This window comes from Quercus robur, chromosome 9, assembly GCF_932294415.1.
Source record: "Quercus robur chromosome 9, dhQueRobu3.1, whole genome shotgun sequence".
Classification (NCBI taxonomy): Eukaryota; Viridiplantae; Streptophyta; class Magnoliopsida; order Fagales; family Fagaceae; genus Quercus; species Quercus robur.
Window position 1 is genome coordinate 24,847,488 of NC_065542.1, and position 27,856 is coordinate 24,875,343.

The 27,856-nt window shown below is 33.9% G+C and overlaps 3 protein-coding genes across 3 annotated transcripts; all 3 read left to right on the forward strand.

Moving 5' to 3' along the window:
• On the forward strand, positions 1–6,086 carry LOC126699990 (cellulose synthase-like protein D3). Its single transcript, XM_050397972.1, has 4 exons — positions 1–342; positions 1,009–1,915; positions 2,858–3,665; positions 3,830–6,086. Exons 2-4 carry the CDS (start codon positions 1,041–1,043, stop codon positions 5,585–5,587), a joined length of 3,441 nt encoding a protein of 1,146 aa, XP_050253929.1. The 5' UTR covers positions 1–342; positions 1,009–1,040; the 3' UTR covers positions 5,588–6,086.
• A 1,516-nt stretch (positions 6,087–7,602) lies between these two features.
• Positions 7,603–8,358, forward strand: LOC126700871 (FAS1 domain-containing protein SELMODRAFT_448915). The gene has a single exon (XM_050399048.1). It carries the CDS (start codon positions 7,603–7,605, stop codon positions 8,356–8,358), a length of 756 nt encoding a protein of 251 aa, XP_050255005.1.
• Positions 8,359–18,973: 10,615 nt separating this feature from the next.
• LOC126699992 (4-coumarate--CoA ligase 2-like) lies at positions 18,974–27,680 on the forward strand. The gene is made up of 6 exons (XM_050397973.1): positions 18,974–20,299; positions 24,118–24,316; positions 25,066–25,211; positions 26,512–26,579; positions 26,678–26,780; positions 27,353–27,680. Exons 1-6 carry the CDS (start codon positions 19,211–19,213, stop codon positions 27,473–27,475), a joined length of 1,728 nt encoding a protein of 575 aa, XP_050253930.1. The 5' UTR covers positions 18,974–19,210; the 3' UTR covers positions 27,476–27,680.
• The last annotated feature ends 176 nt before the right edge of the window (positions 27,681–27,856 follow it).

The window sequence follows — 27,856 nt, forward strand, 5'->3', positions numbered from 1 at the left end:
AGTCCCCAAACACTCTTTTTTCTTCTCTCTCTCTCTCTCTTTCTCTTTCTATCTCTCTCTATCAAAACTACTATATACCAGGTCTCTCTATCTGTGTTGTGCTTTTATGCGTGTGTGTCTGTGAGAAATACGAAGTCTTTAGTATTATTATTATGGGATTAGCGGCCTCTTTTCTTTGTTGTAGAGCAGGTCACCTTGTTTGAACAATTCTCTTCTATACTGCTACCTACGATCGCTTCAAAGTTTTAAACCATTATTATAGTCTCTTCGTTTTCATAATAACCCACTGCATTTTTTTCATTTTGCCTGTTATTCTCACAAAGGAGTTTTACACACAACAAGGTACACCCCTTTTTCTCTATTTTCCTTTCAATGCTCTATGATCTAGTTTCTCTTTCTTTTTTCAGCTTTAAAAAAATTTGTAGTAGTAGTATACTAAGATAGTGTTGTTATGGTCTGTTTGGTTGGTCAGAAAATGAGATGGGAATTCTTTTGGATCTTAGATTTCTTAGTGTTTTTTTGGACTTGGTTTGACGATTTTGGACTGGTGATCTTATCTTATGCTTTGTTTGGTTGCTGAGTATTTGGATCTTTTTTATTTCGGATTTTTAGGAGGAAAAAAAGAAAAAGAAAATTGGATCTCATGTAGTAGTACTTCATAGTCGTTTTTTTTTTTTTTTTGAAAATTTTTGGAACCAAACAGAGATTTAAGAGATTAGAAGATGATCTGTTGCTTTACCACATTTTTCGGATTTTTGTCTTAAGATTTTGACGTAGTATAAACTGTGTCAAAGGTTTGTACCGCTATAATGGTCTGTTTGGTTGTGGGAATAAAAATGTAGAACAACAATTTTTATTTTTTCACTTAGAGCCTTGATATGTATATGTATGAAAAAATCTAGCTCTGAATTTTTGTTTCAATTAAGGCGTATTTAAGATCTGGTCATGGGTTTTGTTGTGGTGAATTGAAACTGTGCTGATGAATTTGTTGTATTTCTGAAACAACAGGAACTTGGGATAGTTGCTGTTAGTGTTTGACCATGGCGTCTAAGTCCTTCCACATGAGTAGATCAAATCTATCGACGTCTTCTGATGCGGTTTCTGAATCTCAAAACAAGCCTCCACTACCTCCAACTGTGACCTTTGGCCGGAGAACTTCCTCCGGTCGTTACATCAGCTACTCCAGGGATGATCTTGATAGTGAGCTTGGGAGTGGTGAATTCATGAACTATACAGTACATATACCACCAACCCCTGATAACCAGCCTATGGATCCAATGATATCACAAAAGGTTGAAGAACAATATGTGTCGAATTCACTCTTTACAGGTGGGTTTAATAGTGTTACTAGAGCTCATCTCATGGACAAGGTGATTGAGTCTGATACAAGCCATCCCCAGATGGCTGGTGCAAGAGGCTCTTCATGTGCAATTCCTGGGTGTGATGCAAATGTGATGAGTGATGAGCGTGGCTCGGACATTCTCCCTTGTGAGTGTGATTTCAAAATATGTCGGGACTGTTATATTGATGCAGTGAAAACCGGGGGTGGGATTTGTCCAGGGTGTAAGGAGCCTTATAAGAACACTGATTTGGATGAAGGAGCTGTGGATAGTAGCGGGCGGCCACTTCCCCTTCCTCCGCCAAATGGGATGTCAAAAATGGAGAGGAGGTTGTCGTTGATGAAGTCAACAAAGTCGGTGTTGATGAGGAGTCAAACTGGGGACTTTGATCACAATCGGTGGCTGTTTGAAACAAGGGGGACTTATGGATATGGGAATGCCATATGGCCAAAGGATGGGGGTTTTGAAAATGGGAAAGATGATGAAACTACTGACCCAACGGAGTTGATGAACAAACCGTGGAGGCCACTTACACGGAAATTGAAGATACCTGCTGCTATTATCAGCCCATATCGGTATGGTCTCTGTTTTGTTGATGCTGTTGTTATGCTCCTTTAGATCTTATTTCTTATAATGGGAATTCTTCTATATAAAAGGATGTTTGTCAAATTTCATATCGTCCAACCGTGTATAAGTAGTGAATGTTAACGAGAAGGCATACAAGGACACGCATGCACACATGCCTTGTGCGTGTGCACACGTCCCCAATTTGAAGTATAATATGATGTTAAACTACTAAAACTATCAGCTTTGTGATTCCTAGATCAAGCATGTGTGTGTGTGTGTATGTGTGCATGTATAAATTATTTCTCTCATGCTATCCTTGTGTCTAGAAGATCATGTCCAACCATCCTAGTCAAGCCATGATAGTCTCGTACTATCATATTTTGAGGATAATAGTCAGCGAAAGTATTTATTTCAACGGATACACCGATATTTATTTTTTGGTTCATCTATGCAAATCAGTTGCTGATAATGTAACTTTTGATTTTCCATGTTTATCTTTGCAAATTGGACCTTCATGATTAAAAAAAATGGTTGAAGGAAGTATATACAAGTTAAAGTTGCCTGAGTATCTTATCCTTTTATTTTTTCTCTTTTTATTTGCGTTGGTGCCCTATTGAAATCAACTTTAATTTGGTCTATTGCTAGTGAAGTCTAAATAACTAGTCTTACCTTAAAAAAAAAAGAACTACATCTCATGTCTATGAACTGTTTAGATCCCCTCTTAAAATGGATCTATTTATAATGTGCTTTATCACTTAAATATTCTTGAACCAACAGCCTAGTTCTTGTAATATAGAATGTTAAATGTAGGCCATAATTAATAATTAAGGGCCTTAAAAAAAGACATCTTTCTGAGTTTTCTGTAGAATTTATCTGATAAGTTCCTTTTGTCATTTCCTACATCCTCATACTGATCAATGCCTTTTGCTTTATTTTGCATCTGTATGCAGGCTTCTAATCGTCATTCGTATGGCTGTTCTTGCATTGTTTTTGATGTGGAGGATCAACCACCCCAACAATGATGCAATGTGGCTATGGGGAATGTCTGTAGTTTGTGAGATATGGTTTGCTTTTTCTTGGCTGCTTGATCAACTTCCCAAACTCTGCCCAATCAATCGTGCTACAGATCTTAATGTTTTAAAGGACAAATTTGAAACACCTAGTCCCAGCAACCCCACTGGAAAATCTGATCTCCCAGGCATAGATATCTTTGTCTCTACTGCAGATCCAGAGAAAGAACCACCACTGGTCACTGCAAACACTATCTTATCTATTCTTGCAGCTGATTACCCAGTTGAAAAGCTTGCTTGCTATGTTTCTGACGATGGAGGTGCACTTCTAACCTTTGAGGCCATGGCTGAAGCTGCAAGCTTTGCTAATATATGGGTTCCATTCTGTCGTAAACATGATATTGAGCCCAGGAATCCAGAATCTTACTTCAGTTTGAAGAGGGATCCTTACAAGAACAAAGTAAAGTCAGATTTTGTCAAAGATCGTAGACGAGTGAAGCGTGAGTATGATGAGTTCAAGGTCCGGATCAATGGCTTGCCTGACTCTATTCGCCGCCGTTCAGATGCCTATCATGCTCGGGAGGAAATCAAGGCCATGAAGGTTCAGAGACAGAACAGGGGTGATGAACCAGTAGAGGGTGTGAAGATCCCAAAAGCAACATGGATGGCTGATGGAACTCATTGGCCAGGGACTTGGTTGCAATCTTCATCTGAGCACTCCAAAGGAGACCATGCTGGTATAATACAGGTATTTCTATGATCTCTTTAGTTTGTATTGATAGTTGGCCCATCAGTTTTTAGTTGGCCCTTTCTCTATTTATTGACTAGATAACTTAGAATAAGAAAATAAATGAGAAGAGGACAAAAGTAGACAGAATAAGGCTGAGTTCTTTTCCCCTTAAAATGATACAGGTGATGTTGAAACCTCCCAGTGAAGAACCACTACTCGGAATTGCTGATGATACCAAGCTTATTGACGTCACTGACATTGATATTCGTCTCCCACTTCTTGTTTATGTGTCTCGTGAGAAGCGTCCAGGCTATGATCACAACAAGAAGGCTGGGGCCATGAATGCCCTGGTTCGAGCTTCAGCTATTATGTCCAATGGCCCTTTCATTCTCAACCTTGACTGTGACCACTATATCTACAACTCCCAAGCTATGAGGGAGGGCATGTGCTTCATGATGGATAGAGGAGGTGATCGCCTTTGTTATGTCCAGTTCCCCCAGAGGTTTGAGGGGATTGATCCATCTGATCGATATGCCAATCACAACACTGTTTTCTTTGATATCAACATGAGAGCCCTTGATGGGATTATGGGCCCCGTCTATGTCGGAACTGGATGCCTCTTTCGAAGGGTAGCCCTTTATGGTTTTGATCCACCTAGATCTAAAGAACACCACCCCGGCTGCTGCAGTTGCTGCTTTGGCCGTTCCAAAAAGCATTCCTCAGTTTCAAACACCCCAGAAGAGAACCGATCTCTGAGAATGGGTGATTCTGATGATGAAGAGATGAACCTCTCTTTGCTCCCTAAAAGGTTTGGGAACTCAACTTTCCTCATTGATTCCATCCCAGTGGCAGAGTTCCAAGGCCGTCCTCTTGCAGATCACCCAGCTGTGAAAAATGGACGCCCACCTGGTGCTCTCACTATTCCCCGTGAGCTTCTTGATGCATCAACTGTTGCGGAGGCAATCAGTGTTATCTCATGTTGGTATGAAGACAAGACGGAGTGGGGACAACGTGTTGGTTGGATTTATGGGTCAGTTACTGAAGATGTGGTCACAGGGTATAGGATGCACAATAGGGGGTGGAAATCAGTGTATTGTGTGACCAAGCGTGATGCTTTCAGAGGAACAGCTCCTATCAATCTTACTGATAGGCTCCATCAGGTCCTCCGGTGGGCTACTGGTTCAGTTGAGATTTTCTTCTCCCGCAACAATGCCCTTCTTGCCAGTCCAAGAATGAAGCTTCTGCAGAGAATAGCATACCTTAATGTTGGCATCTACCCCTTTACTTCCATCTTCCTGATTGTATACTGCTTTCTCCCAGCACTCTCACTTTTCTCTGGCCAGTTCATTGTCCAGACCCTCAATGTCACTTTCCTTGTCTACCTCCTTGTTATCACTTTGACTCTATGTATGCTTGCTATCCTTGAGATTAAATGGTCTGGCATTGAGCTAGAGGAATGGTGGAGGAATGAGCAGTTTTGGTTGATTGGAGGGACTAGTGCTCACCTTGCTGCTGTGCTTCAGGGACTTCTAAAAATCCTTGCTGGGATTGAAATTTCTTTCACTTTAACATCAAAATCAGGAGGTGATGATGTGGATGATGAGTATGCTGATCTCTATGTAGTCAAATGGACATCCTTGATGATACCACCAATCACAATCATGATGGTCAACTTAATTGCTATTGCTGTTGGATTTAGCCGAACGATATACAGTACTATACCACAGTGGAGCAAGTTAATAGGTGGTGTTTTCTTCAGTTTTTGGGTCCTGGCTCATCTCTACCCTTTCGCCAAAGGGCTGATGGGACGAAGAGGGAGGACACCGACCATTGTTTTTGTATGGTCAGGACTCATTGCAATCACTATATCCCTCCTTTGGGTGGCAATCAGTCCCCCTTCTAGCACTGATCAAATTGGAGGCTCATTCCAGTTCCCCTGATACGTCATTTTTTCCTGTCAACTCGAATGTGTTCAGCAATATTCCTTCATTAAATTTTTTCTCTCAAAAAGGAAATCTGAATGGACTAGGTATGTTCTTTTTCTTGAGCCCATTTGAATGTTTGGAGCTTTTAGCAATCTGACTAATGATGGATGGGAGCAAGAGAATGGGAAAAACTGGTTTTCCCAGATTTTGTGATTGTTGTATGATGTCTTATATGGATTCATAAGTTAAACGTCTCATTTTCACCTCAAGGATTAGGATAATTTAATTCATTCTTCTGTATAATTCGAAGTTCATCTTCTTTTGTTACTTTTTTATAATTTTAAGTTTCAAATTGGTGGTGGCATTATTGTTGTCATCTGATCCGGAAATTCTAGATTGGACAGAAACATTTGGTCTGAAATTTGGATGTAGCCTGGAAGTCAGCTTTGATTGCAGTTTGTAATCTGACCACTTAAAATTATATCATTGTGCCTGAGGTAGGCCTTAGTGTTAATGAACCTCCTCTTTAGTGTGACCTACTGAATATATTCTTGTAATTCTTGTGGAATAGTTGGGCTAAAGATGAAAATTATTCCATACCTAATAATTCTAAAAAAACGAAATTAATAAACACTCAGGCTTTATTAACTTCATGATTGTTTATTTTGTTGTTCCTAGACTGGTCCTTTGCCTCTAACCATATTACCATTTTCTATTGTTGTCACGTTGCAAAAGTGCCATCGAACTGTTATCTAGCCAAAAAAAAAAAAAAAAAAACCTAGTTCATCTATAATGGTTTTAGGGTATTTGAACAATGCACTACAATAGGTATATCATATACAGTTCCAGAATACTCTTTCCCTGGAAACGAGAAAATGTTTCCTATGCGCAAAAAAGACTTGATTTATAGTAAAAATTTTGCGTATTAAGTTGTTTTTGTTTTATAATTCAAAAGTTGCAATAAAGAAGAATTCTCTTGCCCTGGATGCAATATATTTCCTATCCGCATGGAAGACTAGTGAGTTGAATGTAATTTTTTGTTGAAAACTTATTTGCTTAGTTGGTTAAGTATATTTGCTTGGTTAAGTATATAATGAGGTTTTAAAAAGTTGTACATAAATAAATATGTTTTTTTTTTTTTTGAGAGAGTTTTAACCTATGATGCCCGCTCTTGATGATAGTTCTTTATTATCAGACCAAGACACCAATCAGTTTTTGGTATAGGTAAGGATTGAATCTCAAATTTCTTATACAATTATCAGAGCCTTTACTATTTGAGTTAGTTAGAATCTACTAAATAAATAAGTTAAAAAGCTAAATGAAAGTTAAGGGTGTTTTAGAGTTAATTAGAATCCACTAAATAAATAAGTTAAAAAGCTAAATGAAAGTTAAGGGTGTTTTATGTCTGCGATTTGAACTCTCATCTCTCATCTCTCATTCTTATACTATATATTTACCAATCTAAATATATATATAAATATATATATATATATATTAAAAAAAAAAAAAAAAAGCAGTTTTCAAACCAACCCTCGGCAGAAACAATTTTGAGTAACAAGCTTGAAAAATATTAAAAAGTGGAACTTGGAACTGAATAAAGTTGGAGTTGAGAATTAGTGTATGACTATCTTATTACTTTAAATTTTGGAGTTAGGCTGGCGAGATCAGTTGGCAGAAATTCATTGAAAGTCAATCACACTGATTCTACCCTGCTATTTAACCTCACACAAATTGGAAAGGAATTCTTCAAACCTTATATTGTATAGCCCAAAATGTAGTGGCAAGTGGTAACAAACTTCAACAAGAAAGCCTATTATGTAAGTCCTACCCTTAAAATAGTCCTACTCCTATACATACATGCAGGAAGTGTGAAACCCAGTTGTTAAGAAAGCACAGTCGCATGTCCAAGCTATACTCTTTCTTTTTTTCCTGAAGGATTAACTAACCTCCCCAATATCTGTCACAAACTCATTCACACCCCCTTCATATTAAGAGAGATTTCATCACCCATCAAGCAGAGAATGACCAACATGGCAGCCTTAATCAGATTAGCAATTCTTCTAGGAGCGCTAGTCTCAGCAGCCACCCCCATTACTTATCCTGTAAGGAACCAAAACCATGAACTTCTTGATGCCATTGCAGAGATGCAAAGAGCCAACTACTTCACCTTTGTCACCCTAATCAACATGGTCTCTCTTGACCAAAGAATCCAAACCAATGTCACTTTCTTGATGCCCAATGACCGGATGTTATCAAGGACTTTGATGCCACAAGGCACTGTTTTTGACTTCTTACTCCGCCATTCAATCCCATCACCTCTGCTTTTTGATTATCTGCAGCATATCCCTACAGGTTCTATCATACCTAGTTCATTGCCTGACTACATGCTCAAAATCTCAAACAATGGTAGGAGAAATTTCTCTCTGAACAATGTGAAAATCATTAGCCCAAATATTTGTTCAGCAGGGTCTTCCATTAGGTGCCATGGCATTGATGGAGTTTTGTCACTAAAAGTGATGCCAGAGAATAATTACACTTCTCCCCCCTCACCTTCTTGCTCTAACAGCTCAAGTCCTCCTGTTGCAGAGGCTAAAGCACCAGCTCCATCTTTACCATTGCCGGCAACACCAATTGGTGAACTTAGTCCTACTCCAGCAACTGCCCCAACTCCAACTCAACCAAATGCCAGGCCACACAATTCAGGGTCTTCTCCATGGTTGTCTCATGGAGGAATATTGAAATTCTTTGTGACCTGTGTGATGGTGCTAATAGTGGGGTCTATCTAGTGTACTATAATTTTGAAATCTTTGCAGTACTAACTAAATCAGGGATGTTGAAGGTTTGCACATGGGCCAACTAGTTATACAATTTTCACTATGAAGTCCTTGTTTTTTGACTTTTTTCTTTGGCCTGAACGATCAAGTCATTGTTGGAAAAGGCCAATATGCAGTTATGCACTAGTCTTATAATATGTATCGGCTACTATTTTGAATTTAGCAATAGCTAAACAAACACCAATTCACTCCAAGATTGAACTGTTTTTACCCTGGAATTCCATTCTGAGATCTCTGGCCCTCTGCTGATTATGGCACTGATGTATTTGGAGTAACTCATGACTTTGCACTTGGTTTTTAGGGCCTGTTATCTGTCTTAGGCTGTTGGGTACTTCTGGTTTGTTATTAGTTTAATATCTCCATTTAAGTTATCATGATGATGATGTCTTTGTAAGTCACTTTATAGACTTGTGTTACTGGTAGTGTTATAGACTATGTAGCACTGGTACGAGTACGCGTGTGACATGGTGACATGACAATTTTTGAAAAAATAGATTAATAAAGTGAATTCATGACTAAGATATGATGTTTAGAAATTAGACTATAGACAAAGAATAAGATCTAAAAGTGTAAATAAAAGATAACTAGATAAGTGTTTAAGATTAAAACTAAAAAAGAAATAAAAGATAAGTGTCCCTCTTGTGTCTCACAAATTTTCAAAGAAAATAGAGGACACGGTTGGGGCATGAGTGCAAAAGTGTCCCCAAGTGTGTCCCATGTTTGACACAGGTACGACAACCTAAATGAAGTGTTTGTATTGTCTAGGTTATATATATATAATATGAGTAAATATTTAGTATCCCGAGAATAATGATCCTTCCTCTTATATGATAATCGGTCTCACTAATTGGGGAAAAACTCATGTACAGTTCCTTAAGTTCTTAAATTAATTTTAGGTACATTGTGGTTTTGACCAATGCAACAAAAATATTGTTATCTTTTCCAATTACAACTAAATTCAATCATGTGGTTCATTGTTTAATACAATTGCATGGTTGAATTTAATTGGAAAATCTAAGGAATTGTTCCTAAAAAATTGTATCAGAGTTCCCCCCAACCCCCTTTTTTCTTTCTTTCTGTGTGAAGCAAAATATCTAAGTTTTTTATTTTTTTTTTATTTTTTTTTAAGGCCAAAGAAGATAATCGAATTCTATCATCAATAAACTAATGGAGCCATTTTAAGAAGATGTGAGATTTCTCTATCTATTTTGGATGCCCAAACCACTTAAGAAAGAGTTGTTTTAGGTCTATTATGGGCAGAGACGAAGTTAGGGTGTGCCATGGCCCTCCTAGTTTTCTCAATTTTCCATTACAAATACATAAAAAGTATATATTATAGAAAAATGTAGTTATTGGCACCTCATATTTTACAATTTAGGTCTTTTAACTCCTCAAACCTTTTGAATTAGTCTAGAAAAACCCAAAAAAAAGGCCTTCAAATGTATAATTACTGTTCAAAGTATTGAATTAGTAAAGAAAAATACCCATTAAGCCCATTTTCAGCAATCAGCCTGTGGCCCCTCCAAATCAAAAACTCATTTTCTCCATTAAAAATTCCAAATGGTAAATACCAAAAAAAAAAAAAATACTATAGGTTTTTTTGTTGTTGAATAATATACTTTAGATTAATGTTGTTTGCTACACATTGATGCTTTATATTTTTTCTTTAAGGAACTGCACAAAAGTTTTATACACTGTGCAATTATTTGGATTTTAGATAGCTCCTAATTAGTTATTTACACTTCACTATCTACCATTTTTTTTAATTCGTTATATAGAAAATCTAAACATCCATATCTAAATAATATTTTTTGAATTATGATAAGGGTTGGTGAGAGCTAAAAAATCAACAATTTATGTACTCGTTGCTAGATTAATTAGACTTGTACTTATTCTTCTTGTTTTAACAACTATGAAATGTGTATTTTCAACATGAAACTTATTGTTTGGGGCCATTTTTTTTGCTTGCTTGGCCACGTGTTGTCCGTTCGAGTGGTGACCTTACTAGGCCCAGGTTGTGTTTGGGGAGTTGCATCTAAAACTTAACATTGGGCCACGTGGTCCAATGGCTACTGGCGTACTTTTAAGCCTACAAAACCATTAAAACCAAAGTCTAAGAATTATGATAATGGTTGAATAAATATGGTATATGTGTTTGATATAATAGCTTTGATTAATAGTTGTATAGTGGTTGAAATAAAGTAATACGTATTTAAAAGTGAAGTAATCATATACTCAATGATGTAAATTTAAAGATATGGAAGCAGAGTCACTTATCTTTGTATGGTTTGTAGCTCTAGCTGTATAGCATCAATGAGTTGATAGTATTCCAGCAACTCTAGTGGTAGAGAGGCAGTTTGTCATGATAACTTTAAGATTGGAGGGGAAAAATGGGCATAAATGGAGGGAGAGAGAGTATGTCTAGCTGTGTGTAGAAGTTGGTTAAGCTTATCCCTTTTATCATGCACTTAAATGAGTTTTCCCTTGACAATGCTCTTTTAGTTGTTGTGAAGTTATGAATAGCATTGCCTTCCATGGGAAGGGATTTTGTAAGAAGTATTTGTGCATTTTAAGAGAAGGGCTTTATGTAAGATAGATTTATACCTTCTAGGAGAAGGGTTTTGATATGAGATCTTGGTGCCTTCTAGGAGAAAGACTTTAGTAATAGAAGTTTATACCTTCCATGAGATGGGCCTTCATAAGAGGGGTGGAGAAGAGTATTAAGATGTGTTTATGGGTAGCAAAACAGTTAAATTTCAGAGTGAGAGGGTACGAGAGTGGAGCTTAGAAGAGTTGTAGGGTGTTATATATAATGGTGTAGTAAGTATGTATGGGATTGTGTAAGAGAAAATGAGAAAGAGATGTTTAGAGATATGGGCAACAAGATAGATATATTTTCTGAATATGGAGAGTGAAAGAATGAGTATAAGAGAGTAATGGTGTTGTAGTGTGTTTAGCAAAACTGCTGAGATTTTCTGTTAGAGGATGGATAAGGGCTTATGAAGGGCAGTTATGAGCTAAAAGCTTAAGAGTTTAGTTTCTAATTTGGAAACTAAAAACTCAGAAGTTCAGAATTTTATTAAGAGCTTAAGAAGATAATTAGAGGGAGAGAATAAAGAAATTTATGAGAGAGTTATTCTTCTTTATTGGTGTCCTTTAGTATGTTGATGAGGGGTTCCATTTATAACTGAGTTTAAATGATATGTTTAGCTTTAAGGTATTCTTGCTGTTTTGGGTAATAGCTGCTGGAGGAAAGAGTAGGAAAAAAAAAGTATTTTAGCAAGAAAAAGATAGTTTCTTTAATTGGTTTTGGTTTTTAGCCAAATAAGGAAAAATTTATAACGTTAAGGTTGTTGGGTCAGCTGTCATAATACAATTGTTGCTTGGGGCAAAAACAGATGAGGTTAGATGTCAGATTGCTGGGATTTGAGCATTAAATGACTGGTGATATTACTTTCAGCTAGGTGTCAAGTGCTGAACACATTGCTAATGTTCTGCTGGAAATGTTTCCTCTTTTAGGGGTTTGTGTTTTAGTCCAAGATTCTATTAGAACACATTTTTAGTGAGTAATTGAACGATTGGTTGATAGCTAATGAAGCTTTGGAGATCTAGTTAAAATCTCATTGTGTTGTGACTTAATCTTGGTGAACAAGAAGAGCATTTAATGCTCTGCTCTAGCAGCTAGTAGAGGAATATCTGGTCTGATTGTGGCAGATGGTAGCTGGGTATTAGAGATATGATGAATATTCTATATATTTGAAGATTAAAGATAGCCAATCAGATTAGGTCATGTGTTTAAGTTGGATTTTAACTGAAAGTAGTAATAAGATTTATGTAGAATAATATAATGAAGTTTTTAAATTTGTATAGGAACAGCTGGAGGTTGAATGAATAGTTATTTTCTCAGCATTTAGATGGCTGGAGATATTGAATATTTGTCATATGATGAATATTAAGTTTTAGGAAAAGAGCAATGAGGAGTTTTATCATGCTAAGTACTATGTGATAAGAGAGGCTTACCCGCTACACATAAACTCGTTAGAGTTCAGGGAGTTGGAGAAGACACGCTAAACAACATGTTTATTTTATCAACTTTAAACCGTTGGAACTTTACTGAACATTTCTCTTGCCCCTCCAAACCACGACTCCCAAAGTTTCTCTAAAGAAACTCATGAGCTTGGATCATAAGCCGAAGATGAGATGACATACCTTGGGTTTTGTTGTCATTTTGTGTAAATATGGGCTTTTGTTGAAGAAGCCGTTTTCCATGAGTGTGAGAGAGGTAATATGGGCCATGAGCTTCGATTTATTTCTTGAGCCTGATCCATATATTGATGTTATTGATGTCGTGGGGTTATGATTCCAATTGATGAAGAGGAAATGTGGACTATGAACCCGCCTCTTGAAGTAAGGATCTTGTAGACCATGTGAGCTCAATCCATGAGATATAAGCTTATTTTGGGCTTTCAAGAGATTTACCAAAAAAATCAATAATATGTTGAAATGTCATGAGTTGCCAATGAAGTAGTGTTATGTGGGGCAAAAAAAGATTCTTCAGCACTTATCAAAACAAAGATTCTTACCAAGATTGAAAATGCATTTTCAGTTACTTTTTAATGTGTATGCAGAAAGAGAGATTGCTAGAAAACTTACTTTATATTAACTTTAACTGTAAATAATATTAGTATCATAAAAAGAGTGCATGACACAAGTTAAAGTTAATTTATAATTTTTTTTTCTCAAAAAAATTTGTTATATTTAGTTTGGCCCTCCTAAAATTTTTTTTATAGCTCCGCTACTAATTATGGAGCTTTTAAGTTTTGTATTGTCTAGCTAGGTTATCCTCTGTTTTAGGAGTTGCTCCTACTTTGGGTTTTCACTTTTCATCTAGATTGTTCTCCTGTGTCCTCTAGCTTAATTTTTTAGCAATGTGTTCCGATTGTATTTGTTAAGTTATATTAGCCAAAATCCATATGTGGGCTTAGACCCATTGCAATATTTTACTTGTTTTACTAGTCCCTACGGACAATGTTTGCAGTCCTTGTAGTCCTAGGACTTCATGCCTCCATATATAATATTTAGACCTCTCTCCATACACTTCAGTTGCTGTATACAATAGAATGCATATTCTCAGTTCTTGTTTTACATGATATCAGACCCATAATCATGTATAAAAACCAAGATCTACTTCGAGTGTTTCACAAGTCACAATTTTACATGAATCTTGAAATCTAGATAAAAAATCACGTCCTGCCAAAAAATCCAAATAGAAAAGACAATAAAAATCTTGAAACACTTTGATTTTCACCTCAATGACTACATATTTGGCCAAGAGGATGAACTCTTCCTGTGCTGGAACTCCTAGAAACTAATCAAACTATGCAAATATGCATGCTTGTAGTCGTAGATAAATCGGAGAAAAAAAAAAAAAAAAAAAACTTCTTTCTTGCTCTAGCCGATGTCTAATGAATTTTCTTATTAATCCACCGAAGAATAGATTGGTCCCTCGAAGAAATTTAGCTTGGCCCCCTTCAAGAAATTTTTTTACACTGTCACTTATTTGAGGGAAGTGTTATTTTGATAAACCTCAAGAGAAGTTAGTCTAATTTAATCTCCCCTTTTTTATTTTACATTTTATTCTTAATTATTGGATACAGACAATCTCTTGTATTTTCCTTGGATATAGAGGAATATTTGTAGGGTTCTCTTTTTTTTTTTTTTTTGGGTTTTTGTTTTGGTAGAGCCGAAAGAAATGGTAAGATCCGAACTACTTGTCTGATAACATGCATTTTTCTAAGTTGATGAGTCATGCCATCTAACCCTTTGAGGGTATCTACCTTGTTTTTTTAAGGTTAACCAAAACTCCAAGCTATTGTTTCCTCTGCCACCAAAAAAAATATGAGTATAGTTTTGGAGCTCTCTTTTAAATTAAATAAATAGAAGATAAATATTTTTATATGTATGTGTATGGACCATTTGCCCATTTCAATGGCGGACCCATCTACGTTCATTATTGCAAGGTTCATTACATGTTGGGCATGTGCCATTTTCGAAGACCGGCCGTTTCTTACATATAACGTTTAGTTCTAAGAAACTCATTTTATACGTTTCTGCATCAATGGGAATTAGAATATTATTAGGAATTTCAATATATCTTCAAATCAATTTATATTCATGTTTGCTTTCACAAGCATTCACGTTAAAAAATTTAGTTTTTACCCATTCAAAAAGATACTTTATTTATTTTAATAACTTATTTTATAATACACCCAACCTAACATTAAATAATCTATTACTGTTTCTTAAAAATAAAAAAAAAACTCTCTCTCTCTCTGACTTTTATTTAATTTTTTTTTTATGTTTATTGTAGCTAGGTGTTAAAAAAATTGACTTTTGTTTGGCACCTTTGATGTAGTGGGTAATTTATGTTTTCAGTGCTAAAATAGTATTTTAACTATTTTAGCACATTAGATGTGAATACTCTTATACAAATCTTGTGACATTTTAAGCAAGTGACTCTCTAAGATTAAGGTTTTTTTTTTTTTTTTTTTTTTTTAATAATTTTAAAAAAAAGTATTTTATCTTTTGCCTAAATTATATATGTATATGATAAATTTGAAGTAAAAGTTTGTGTTTTATTTATTTTAAATGTGAAAATGGGCTTAGAGGAAGTGAAAACCTTGACCGGAAAAACCTACCACTAGTTTGTAGCTTACCACCAATATGAAGAATTAACTAAGATAAAATTGAAGTTTACAAGACTACATGGCTACATGCAACTCCAACTAATTCGAACTATTCTACCTTGTGAATCTCTTCCCGATTCATAAATATCCAAACCATATCTAACTCACCAGTCACCACAACAATAGCTTGATTTGTAGTAGCCTTGTGCAAGAACTTCACTTAAAACACTTACTGATCTTCACTTTGGATTTGGAGACGATGCTTGGTACAAATTGTTGGCGTACAAATGTCTCGGCAAGACCTCCCTTTTTTTTTTTTTTTTTTTTTTTAAGCAAACTGTTTTCTCAATTTCTAGCCCATGATGACGAAAGACCTTTTGAAAGAGTGTTCTCCTCGTATTTATGATAACTTGGTAGGAGAAAACAGACCTCCTTCTGGAATCTTAATGCACGGGTCTCTAGGTCTTTGGTCATCATATTCATGGGCCAGAAATTGAGAAAACAGTTTGCTAGAGGCTAGATTGGTCAAGTGGATTTGATGATGCAGTTGTGCTTGATGAGCTCAATATGAGCAAATAGCGTTACTTTATCAGTTAAACTTAGTTGAAACTTTTGAAAAAATTATTTGTCGTAAGCTACAATAAAAAAAAAAAAAATTGAGGATTGCATTATTGTTTTCTTGGATTGCATTTGTAATTATTGTGATTATGCTGGATTTAATTGTAAAGCAATGGATTTTGGGTGTTTGCTCATTTTCTAAATATAGAAGGGAAACTAGTTGTTTTCAAAGATAAATGAGAGAATTATGAATTATCCCAAATATAGAGAGGAAAAATATTTTTTTCCCCTACATTATATATGCCATATTCATTTTTTTTTTTTTTTTTCATTTTCAAAATATCACAGTTCTCATGGAATTAATTTTAGTAACAACATTACATTAGTTTTTGTTAAATTTAATGATCAAATGGAAAATTTGATAGTTACAATGTGAGATTTGAACCATAGATTAAAAATAAGAATAAAAATACTAAAAAGAGCTAGTTGAGTTACAAAGAGTCAAGACTTTTAAAAACTTTATAGTTTAACTTGAAAATACTATCAAGCTCTAAAGTTTATATAATTTCAAATTTACCATAGAATGGCCAATTTTTATGAAGAATGATAGATTATTACCTTAAAAAATTGAGCTCATGTTAATTGTTATCTAACTCGCCTTTCCATTATTGTTTTATGTAAAATAAATAAAATAACTAAAAAGGTGAGTTGTGATACAGAGTTCATGTTATTACATTGCTAGAGGCATAAGGGGTGTGCGATTTTATTTTTCAATGAACAAAGACGTAACTCTAGACTTATTATTTTATTCAGTCAATTGATATTGGAGAATGATTATTACATTAAAAAATTGAGCTCATGTTGACTAACTCGCCTTTGCATTATTGTTTTATGTAAAATAAATAAAACAATTAAAAAGGTGAGTTGTAATACAAAGTTCACGTTATACAATTGCTAGAGGCATAAGGGGTGTGTGATTTTATATTTCAACGAACAAATACGTAAGTTTAGACTTATTATTTTATTCTTCTAAAAATAAAATACTTATTATTTTATTCAGTCTGTTGAGTAATAGATTGAAAATCCTATTCTAATCCTAATCTAAGTGTAAGTACACGTTTGGATACGCGTTTCATGGCTGTGTTTGCATTTTTTTTTTTTTTTTTGACTAGCGCCTCTTGCACTGTTCCTGGGACATGAACAATGCATTAAGGTAAATGAACAGTGTTTTGTGAGTGTGAATAGTAACCAGAAATTTTATTTTATTATTTTCAGTTTTTAGTTATCAGCAAAATAAGCGGTATCCAAATGCACTCTAAGTGTGTGAACCTCTCTCCTTAATAGTTTTGGATAGAGGGGGAGTAGATGAGAGTAGAGTAGAGAGAGGGAGAGTAAGTTAAATTACTTTGTTTGAATATTTTTTAAGGGAAGAGGGGGAGGGATTTGAAGGGGTTTGAAAGGGTTCTAACTACTTCTAATCCTTCATTTTTAATTCCCCCAAATTGGAGAGATTTGGAGGGAGAGTAGAGTATAGAAATGCTTGACTAAGTGAATTACCAAATTTACTCTTACCATATTAACAAAATTACAAACTATGAAAATGTTAATTATTCCTCTCCCCTTATTTAATTTTAAAAATATCCAAACAAGATGGAAGATAATCATTACCCTCTACTCTCTTCCCCACTACTCCTCTCCTCTACTCTCCTTTCCCTCCAAACTTTCAAACATAGCATAAAATTTGAACCTTGATTCTTGCTCTCCAACCCCACAAGCACTTGTGTTTGTAGAATGATCATCATGCTAATGATGCATAGTAGCATGATTTTTTGTTTTTTTTTTTTTTTTTTGAGAAGATGATAGCATGATATGTTGTGATTAAATTTACATTACTTTCATATGAGTTCGCCAATAACAGTACTTTAATTGTGCAATAATTACAATAGTCAATGTCAACAATCATGAAAAAAAGTGGATCCGATTAACAGGTAATTTATTAATTGACCATTTAAGATAAAATTTTGATACTACTTATGGGAAGAGAAATGGTATGTCCACAATATTTTTACAACAAATCCTAAGTGGCAGGTTGTTACTAGTTGTTATTATTGGAGCAAAAAAATGATTTTAGTGTTAGGTTCCTTATGGGAAATATAAAAAGTTGTCAAAAATATCAGTTACTTTTTTTTTCTCAAATATATTTTCTAAAAATATTTCACAAATCAACGCCCTTAGAGCATCTATTAACTTTTCCCAAAACAATTAAGAGTAATTACACTTTTCTCCCTCGAGGTTTGTGGAAATGACACTCCACCCCACACCCAAACTCCTCTCCTCCTGCTTATATTAGTAATAGAATATTCTAAATTTTTATAAGATTTTCTTTGACAAATTTTAACTACGATTAGTAAACTAAAAACATAACTGATAAATTTATAATTAAAATATAAAGTTTATCAAGCACCAGAAGACTTGCAACTACAAATATTTCCTTAGGCCGTTGAAAAAACAAAAAAGGAAAAAGAAAAAAGCAAAAGTCATTTTAAATATTTTAAACTACTCTTTAATTAAAAATTCAAAACAATGAATTTTAATTCCAAAAGGGAGAATTATTTTGGAAACCTGTCATTAAGCAGAAGGCATGTTAATGCACTAGTTTTAATATCAATTTAACAAAGTTTGGCAAAACAAATGTCAATAGAGGGAATGCTTTTTTCCCTTCAAGTTTGGGGTGAAGTGTTATTTTCTCAAATATTAAAAGAGGAGACTGTAATTACTTTAAAAAAAAAATCTTTAGACTTATCGCCTACCCTTTGGTGTTTCACTATTCTCCATTGATTTTGAGCCGTTGTGAAGAGTAAACAGAGATCTAATAAAACACTTAAACATAAAAGGCAAAATGAAAAACAAAATGGAAGGGAACATTTTCTTTGAGAACTGTTGTGAGATAAAAAAAAAAAAAAAAAAAAATTACATCCCTATAAATCCAATGAAATTTTTTATTATTATTTAATTACTTAATTAGAAAGAAAAAGGACAAAATGAAAGAAATAGATTAGGGGAAATTAATTAAAAATGTTTCAAGGAAGAAAAATGTTATTTTCAAATTAAGTGTCACAGGTAATGTGTACCCCTATGAACCGTACGTTAGAGTTAAAAGAGGTGGAAGACCCCATTAGGCCATTACTACGAAAGTGAGAGGGTTGGTAGGTAAGAGGCTTGATGGATAAAGAAACAATTTGGCCATTGAATGTGAGGTAAGGCATGCTTCTTCCTCTCATTTCCTTCCAAACCAAACTCCACTCTCATATGCTATAGCTAACCCCAACTCCCCCAACTTCCCACACACACACACTCACTATTGGTTCCTACCAACCTCTTCTTTTCCAACTTCATTTCTTGTGGTATTTATTACTTTCACATCTCAACTTTCTCTCACCCTCTAACCCCCCCTCCTCTTTCTCTTGAATACATATCAAACACACACACAAAAAAAACCAACCCCTTGCTACAGAAATTGAAAAGCAACAAACACAAACGAAAACACTCATTCAAACACCATGATTTCTGTTGCTTCATCTATTGAGCCCCAAACCCAAGAAACACTCTCTCCTAAAATCTCTTCCACACCAAATCAACCTTTGGATAAAACTACAACACCACCTTGTGTGTTCAAATCAAAATTACCAGAAATACCTATCTCCAGTCACCTACCACTCCACACCTACTGTTTCGAGCACCTCTCACAATTCTCTGATAGACCATGTCTCATCATTGGTTCCACCGGAAAAACCTACTCTTTCGCCGAAACTCATCTCATTTCACTCAAAGTGGCAGCTGGGTTATCCAATCTTGGCATCAAGAAAGGAGATTGCATCATGATTCTTCTCCAAAACTGCGCTGAATTCGTCTTCTCCTTCATTGGAGCTTCCATGCTCGGTGCAGTCTCTACCACCGCGAACCCGTTCTATACCTCCGCTGAAGTTTTCAAGCAAATCACTGCTTCACGTGCTAAACTGATCATAACCCAGTCACAATACGTAGACAAGCTTCGAGACCACGGTGATCAGAATTATCCAAAACTCGGGGATGATTTTGTGGTGATCACAGTGGATGATCCACCGGAGAATTGTTTGCATTTCTCTGTGGTTTCTGAGGCAAACGAGAACGAAATTCCAAAAGTTGAAATCAACCCAGATGAGCCAGTGGCTCTACCTTTCTCTTCTGGAACCACAGGGCTTCCAAAAGGAGTAGTTTTGACTCATAAAAGCCTGATAACAAGTGTGGCTCAGCAAGTTGATGGAGACAATCCAAACCTGTACTTGAAACCAGAAGACGTGGTGCTATGTGTGCTTCCATTGTTTCATATATTTTCACTGAACAGTGTGCTTCTGTGCTCGCTCAGAACTGGGTCAGCGGTGCTGTTAATGCAGAAGTTTGAGATAGGGACTTTGTTGGAGCTGATACAGAGGCATAAGGTGTCGATAGCAGCAGTGGTGCCGCCGCTAGTGCTGGCGTTGGCAAAGAATCCGATGGTGGAGAAGTTCGACCTCAGCTCCATTAGGGTGGTGCTTTCTGGGGCGGCGCCGCTCGGAAAGGAGCTCGTAGAGGCTCTCCAGAGTAGGATTCCTCAGGCGATTTTAGGCCAGGTTTGTCTTTTTTTTTTTCACTACACAACACAACTTATTTGCTGAGAAAAATTGGGCGGATTTCACGGCATGTGAAAGGCAAAAAATTTAGATAAACTCAGGAGTGTAAAAATATTTACAGTGCTCACTAAAGGTGTGGACCCACTAAAGGTGTGGGCTATTGTGGGTCCACACCTTTATTGAGAGCTTGAGTACTTTAAGATGATGTAAGAATTGCCAAATTTAAAAAACAAATATCTTCTTTATTTTTTGAGGAATCAAATATCTTCTTTATTAAATGTTGCGTGACACTCAAAACAAGTTAATTGATGATTGAGATAAAAAATTTAAAATAATGGTAGAGATACAAATTTTTTTAATAAATTGTTGATGTGTTAAGTGGTTACTGGTAAGTTGAAAAAGTAATGTTAGAAGTTGGCTATAACAATATTTTGTAAAAATATTCTAAAATAGTTTGAAACCGTTTGGTAATGTTGTTTTAGTAACGTTGTTTGTATTTTTTTTTTAAATACGTGTGGATGAAAAAATGTGTAGAAATACGTGTAATGTTGTTTAAAAACTGAAAACATATTATTAAACCACTCTACCAAATGAGGCCTTAAGACTATAGCATTACTCAAAAACTTAACCTTTACGAGTACTAGTTAATTGAACCCGAAAATATATATTCTAGTGAGAAGTTTTATTATTATAATATAGTCATAATATTTTTACAATAAATTTTAAAATAGTAAATTTTATTGGTTCTAATTTAAATACTCTATTAAAATTATTTCTTTACTAGTAACAATCTATTATTTAAGATTTATTATGAAAGTATTATGAATTCGGTACTTTTTAGGTCTAACTAACTGAAACTGAAAAATTGGAAACGCTTTTGTACTTTGTGGGCTGCGTTTAAATTGTACTTTATATGGTTTGATGAAGTAGGAGGACTTGGGACTTACCTTCCGAGTTCCAACAGAGGTTGCGGCTTAGTGGTCGATGGTTTAGCAATTTTGGGTCTGGTCTTGCCCATTGGAGGATTGTTGTGGTAGTTGACCAGGATCTTGGGTTGTAGACCAACCTTGTATTGTGACTTGTGTGAGATTGGTGGTTGATCTTGGATACGGTATGGGTTTCACAACTTGGAATGAGTTTCAACTTTCTAAGCCTGGTCTTGCCCACTGGATTTGGGGATCCTAACCCTAAATTAAATTAAATTAAATTAAAGAAAAAAAAAATAGTGATACTTTTATATCCAGGTGAATCAATTATAAAAAGAATAACGTCACTTTTGCTTTAGTTGGCATGTTAGACAGTGGCAGAACTAAAAAAATAATTTCAGCTCTCTCTCTCTCTCTCCTTCGGTTCAAATTACATTTGGTATAATTTTAAATAATATTATACTATTCAATATTTTTTAATTTTTGTATCAAAAAATATTTTTTAATTTAATGTAAATTTTAACAAATCCACCATTATGATACATTATCTTTATGCATTCTTTATGCTTGCAAGATTGCTTGCAAGATTTTTAAGATGATTAAATATCAATAGTTATGTCATCAGTTAATTGTTTAAATTCAAATTTTTGTTGTTTAAAATAATGAATAAAATATGAGTTTATGTTTTAAATGGTAAATAACAACTGATTGACATGAATATTGGTGTGTGTGCGTATATATATATATATATATAATTTAAAATTATATGTTTCTAGCATGCTATTAATCCTGTAGTTCGAACATTTTCCCCCTTAGACCCCCAAACACTTTGTGCATGGGGAGGTGCCAATTCAGTTTCAAGGCCTTTGACATTTCTAGCATGATTTAATATATGCTATTTTCTTGCATATAACAAAGTTTTTAACATATATCCTAAATAGTAAGTTCTAATTAGCTCAATTAGAAAAATATTTGATTGTTTTTTTTTTTTGAGAAAGAAAATATTTGATTGTTGAATAAAAGATTTTGAGTTCAATCCCTACATATACCAAAAATCAATTGGTATCTTGGTTTGGTTAGTGTAATTAGAGGAAAAAAATAGTGTATTAATATATCTATTTTATTTATTTATTTTTTTGATATAAGATAAATATTCTACTCTAACTTCTATTTTATGAAATAAATTAAATATGTTTTGACTTATAGAGTTTCTATTGCTATAAGAGTAACTAGAGAAAACAAAAATAATATATTAATCATTTTTATAAATCTATTATATGTTTTTAGTAAAAATTTAGGGGGCCACTATTTAATTTATATCTAAAATTATTATTTTTTACCAAAAATATAAGAGAAAGGAGGAATTATTTTTTACTCTAGGGGGGCCGTGCCCCCCTCCCTCCACCTTTGATCGTTAGATGTGAGATCCAGCTCAAGAAATTTAAGTGTGAAATTGAGTGTGTCACTTAACTTGTTAGAAAATAAAATCTTAGGTAGAGACTGGAGAATACTGAAGAAGATGGTTAAATACAATGTAAAAAAGTTTAAGTTTAATTAAAATTTGGCTAAAATTTTTGACAGATCAAAGAAAATGCGTTTACAAAGTTACAAATTACAAAGTAGGGAAATTTTATTTTACTTAAATGTTAGCAAAAATTTTGGGGAATTCATAAAGATTTGGAGATACTAAAAACATTGGGTAGCTTTTAGAGTAATTAATAATTATTAATCAGTGTAAAATTGGCTGTCCTCCGATGTAATAATTAATTAACGGGCACCACTTCTTCATGATTTTTTTTTTTTTTTTTTTTTTTTTGAGAGAGAGAAATTTCTTCATGTGGAGGCTGAAGGTTCCTTTGTGAAAAGGAAAACTATGACGCTAATTCTAGTGGCCAGTCATGTGGTCCTTGTGGCACCGACCCGAGAATAAACTAATATTGTGGCATTAATGACAAACATTAATATTTCCAAAAAGTTTAGCAAAAAGATTTTTTGTTGTTTTTTGAAAATAAAGTGGTATGCACGTATAACGAGTTAAAGTTACCCGAATATATTCATCAAAAAAAAAAAAAAAGTTACCCGAATATGATGATCTATTTGGCTTGGCCCTTTTGAAAAAATTTTCTTGTTCCACCGCTAAATTGGAATATACTAAAGGCACAAGTTATCTAAAAAAACTTTACAGGTTTTTGTTATATAAAAAATAATGTTAACGGTGGGATAAATGAGAATTAGTAAAAATTTATTACAATAATAACTTGAAAAATATATGAGTTCTAGTTAGTTTAACTAATAAATTTTTTTATAGTTGAATAATAGATCAGGAATTCAACTTCCGTCTGTATCAAAAATTAATTGATATCTTAATCTGATTATAAAAAGTGTAATCATCGTAAGAACTCAGAGGTGTAGTTCATGTCGATGTATGTGCAAAATGTGTGTCATAGAAGAACTCAAATAGTGGTACTGTTGGGAGGTCTCCCTCGTTGGACTTTTATTTTTGTTTATTTATTTATTTATTTTGGTTTTTGGTTTATTTTTTTAAGTATGTGTCCCTCGTTGGTCTTGAACATTTCAACTTCAAGTGGTATTTTCTATTTTTGTATAAGAGAATATTCCACATAGTTGCTATGCGTAACTTTCATAGAACATCCTATAATCTGTATTTGAAAACATTTTCTAACACTGCCAAAACCCACATACAAGTCCAACATCCAGATATTGATAGAAGTTGATTCTAAATATTTGACATGATATTAAAAGATATTATCATATACTTAACACCTATACCTTTTTCTAATTCTTCAGTTTTTTTTTTCCCCTCTAATTTCTGAATCATAAAGTAACATTTGGTACCATATTATTGAATAAAATGTTATCTCTTCTCTACAGGGTTATGGGATGACAGAGGCTGGGCCTGTGTTATCGATGTGCCTAGCATTTGCAAAGCAGCCATTTCCAACCAAGTCAGGCTCATGTGGTACAGTGGTTAGGAATGCAGAGCTCAAAGTCATTGACCCAGAAACTGGTTGCTCACTTGGGTACAATCAACCTGGCGAGATTTGCATTCGTGGATTTCAGATTATGAAAGGTTTAGTTATTATCTACTATATCATTTGGATAATTTTAAGCTATTTAGCATGATCAAGGCTGTAACTATTTCATTTTTTTAAGCAAACTGGTCCGATAGTTTTAGTCAACTTTGCCTATTATTTTAGTTTATTTATAGTTGAAGGGTTGCTTATAATATAATGAAATCAGGTTAGTTAATAACAATACAATTGGTGTTAAATTTTTATCATTTGCAAATCTTTTCTCCCCCTTTTCTGTTCAAAATTGGATCATATATTACTTACTCTCCCATTTAAAAAAAAAAAGAAAAAAAGAAGAAGAAGAAATTAGTTTTAACTTTGGTTCTTTAGTAGATTCCTAAAGTCACTTGTTGAATAAAAGATTTAAATTTGAATTCCACTCCACAATAAAAAAATTAAAAATCATTTGTTTCTTGATATGATGATAAGAAACAATAATCATCGAACAATTTCTATAGATATTATCAGAGGAGCTAACTGGAACTCATTTATTTTAGATAAGTTATATTAAAATAAAACCACTTAAACTTTGAACTTGATTTTATTATATATATAATATATATAGTTTATATAACACTAGAAGTGAACCAATTTTGTACTTTACCAAACATCCAATACTTCCAAAAATTTGTTCTTATCCCAAGAGGTCAATTGATATTATAATCAATTTTATGATATTTTATTATTTCAATACTAGCCTAACTTTTTCATTTGACAATGACCAAAATATCCCACAAACAAATTACAGGATATTTGAATGATGCCCAGGCCACAGCCACCACCATAGATGTTGAGGGTTGGCTTCACACAGGTGACATAGGTTATGTAGATGATGATGAGGAGGTTTACATTATTGACAGAGTGAAGGAACTCATCAAATTCAAAGGCTTCCAGGCATGTTCTCCCTATTATATATAGAATTTTTCTACCCATTATTTCTCCCTATCTTTTGATTATTTTCCTTTATTGAGGCCTATAGAAAGGAAACACATTTTTGTTATGTTAAAGATGTTATCTTCATGAAATCATTGTTCAAATGTAATACTTGACAAATAAGTCAGGACACCATTTTTTTTTTCAAATGGCCTTACATATATTTTTTTTTCCTGTAATAAAACATGAAAAGTATAAGAGATATTATAGAGATACAATTTTTGCCACAATCATCATGTGGCTAATTGTGATTGTTGTAGAAAAAATGATAGGTCAATATGAAAGAAATAAACAACCCAATCACAACTTTACCATATTAGAATTAGGGCCGGCCCTAGGCCTAGGCCATTTAGACCATAGCCTAAGGCCCCCTAGCATAGAAGGCTCCCAAATATGGGGGCGATAAGTTTTTATTTTTTATTTTTTTTAATTGAGGAAAAAATGTGAGTTAGGTGTACAATTTTTCCCATTCTCAACGACCCTAAAATATTAGAGTTATGCTAGTATGTTACCAGTTATTTTTTAATTTTTGTGAAATTAGTATATTAGAAGTTTGATTACATAGGTCCTATAAATTGATGTGCGAGTAATTCAATACTCATTGATTCTTTTGTTGAAATGCCACCTCATTGTTATGTCATTTTGTTAGTTTTTTTGTAGTAAAATTTGTAGTAAGTTTATCTTTTTTTTTTTTTTTTTCAAAAGAAAAAAAGAAATACAACCCAATTACCATTAAGTGAATGAAAAATTCTAAAGCTAATACACATTTTAGGACAAAAAACTTATAAATTGATATGATATGAATATGAACTGTGTCACTTAAACAATATAATAAATAAATGTTTGAAAAACTTTTTTTTTTTTATTGGTGATATGCCAGTTTGTAAAACTTATATAATAAATATCATTAGCTCACTTTGGTTGAATTAGTCATATTAACAAGTAAGAATTAATAATAGATTGAAATAGAAAGTACATAATAAAAAAACTAAATATTATTTAAGTGATATATAAAAAGACCCCTTTAAAATTTTCGTCTTGGGCCGGCCCTGATCAGAATTATGGAAAAAGTTGTGGAATAAAAATTATGGTCCTAGAAGAACTCAAGCTATTGATACCTTTGAGCTATCACTTAGACTTCTAGTTCTATTTCTAATGTGCTATGCTATTTTTTATTTCCTTGATAAGAATTAGGATGCATATTAACATACTTAAAGTAAAGCATTCTATGTTTAATAAAACCTTCTATTACTTTGTTCAGGTGCCGCCAGCTGAGCTTGAGGCTCTTCTTGTAAGCCACCAATCAATTGCTGATGCAGCTGTTGTCCCGTAAGCTCCAATTAGACTACTCTTTATTAAGAAACCACAAGGTGAAAATTTTTCCTAGTTTAATGAAAAAAAGTGTCTAAAATTCCTTATGTTAACAGGCAAAAAGATGATGCTGCTGGTGAAGTTCCGGTTGCATTCGTGGTGAAATCAAATGGCAATGAACTTACTGAAGAGGCTGTGAAGGAATTCATAGCAAAACAGGTACAAAGGAATTTTTGCCATCCCTCTATCATTATAACAAGAAAAAAAAAAAATACACATCTAAACCTTTAAGGTTGTGCTAAAAACATTATAAAAATTTTCTACTTCCATTCATACAAAGTATTGAAAATGACTAGAGTGGACATTTGGACATTCCTTGGGTGTGACATTATTTTTGTTTTCCATAGCATTAAAGGCTCAAAAGTATTTCTTTCTGGAATGGAGTGGTCATAGCCATAGGAGAAGTTGGAGTTAAAGACAACAAATGAGTTAAAGCAAAATTAGTTTTTGTGCATTTTGAGAACCTGTGTATTTAATATTAAATCATTGCAGTTTTTGAAAATTTCATGTCAGTTGGGTGATTGAATGAATAGCAAGTGCAAAAGGCAATGGAAAATTTTAATTTTCATCCATGGTCATATGCAATTGATTCTGCTTATGTATAAATGAATGGATGACAAAAAAAAAAAAAAAAAAAAAATACACCAATTAATCCTGCCTTAATTGAGGGTTATAACTTACAAGTTATAACTTATAACTAACATGATGGTCATGTGTTCTTTACCAAACAGGTGGTATTTTACAAGAGGCTACACAAGGTGTACTTTGTTCATGCAATTCCAAAGTCTCCCTCTGGAAAGATTTTAAGAAAAGATCTCAGAGCTAAGTTGGCTACAGCTTCCCCTATGCCTTAGAATTCTCTAAATTCTGGTTTTATCTTTCCTCAGCCATTATAAGTCATCTATCTTAGCTTTCATGGAACAGAGCAGATCAAAGAAACCATTGCACAAAGTCATCAGTCTTCTCAAGCGATCTCCTCTCCTTCAACTTTGTAATTTTGATGTGTAGTCACTACATTGTTTTTTATAATAAGAGTGATCTAGAAAATTCTTTTGGTTACTTTTTTAATTAATCTCATACATTACGTATCACATTGTTAGATGATTGATGAATCTTCTTTATTACATATTACAAAATATGGAAATTAACCTTTACTTTAGACAGTTTTATAGAGATTCGTTTACAAAAGGTAAGTTTAAGAGTATGCAACATTTGTCAATGTAAACAAAAACAAG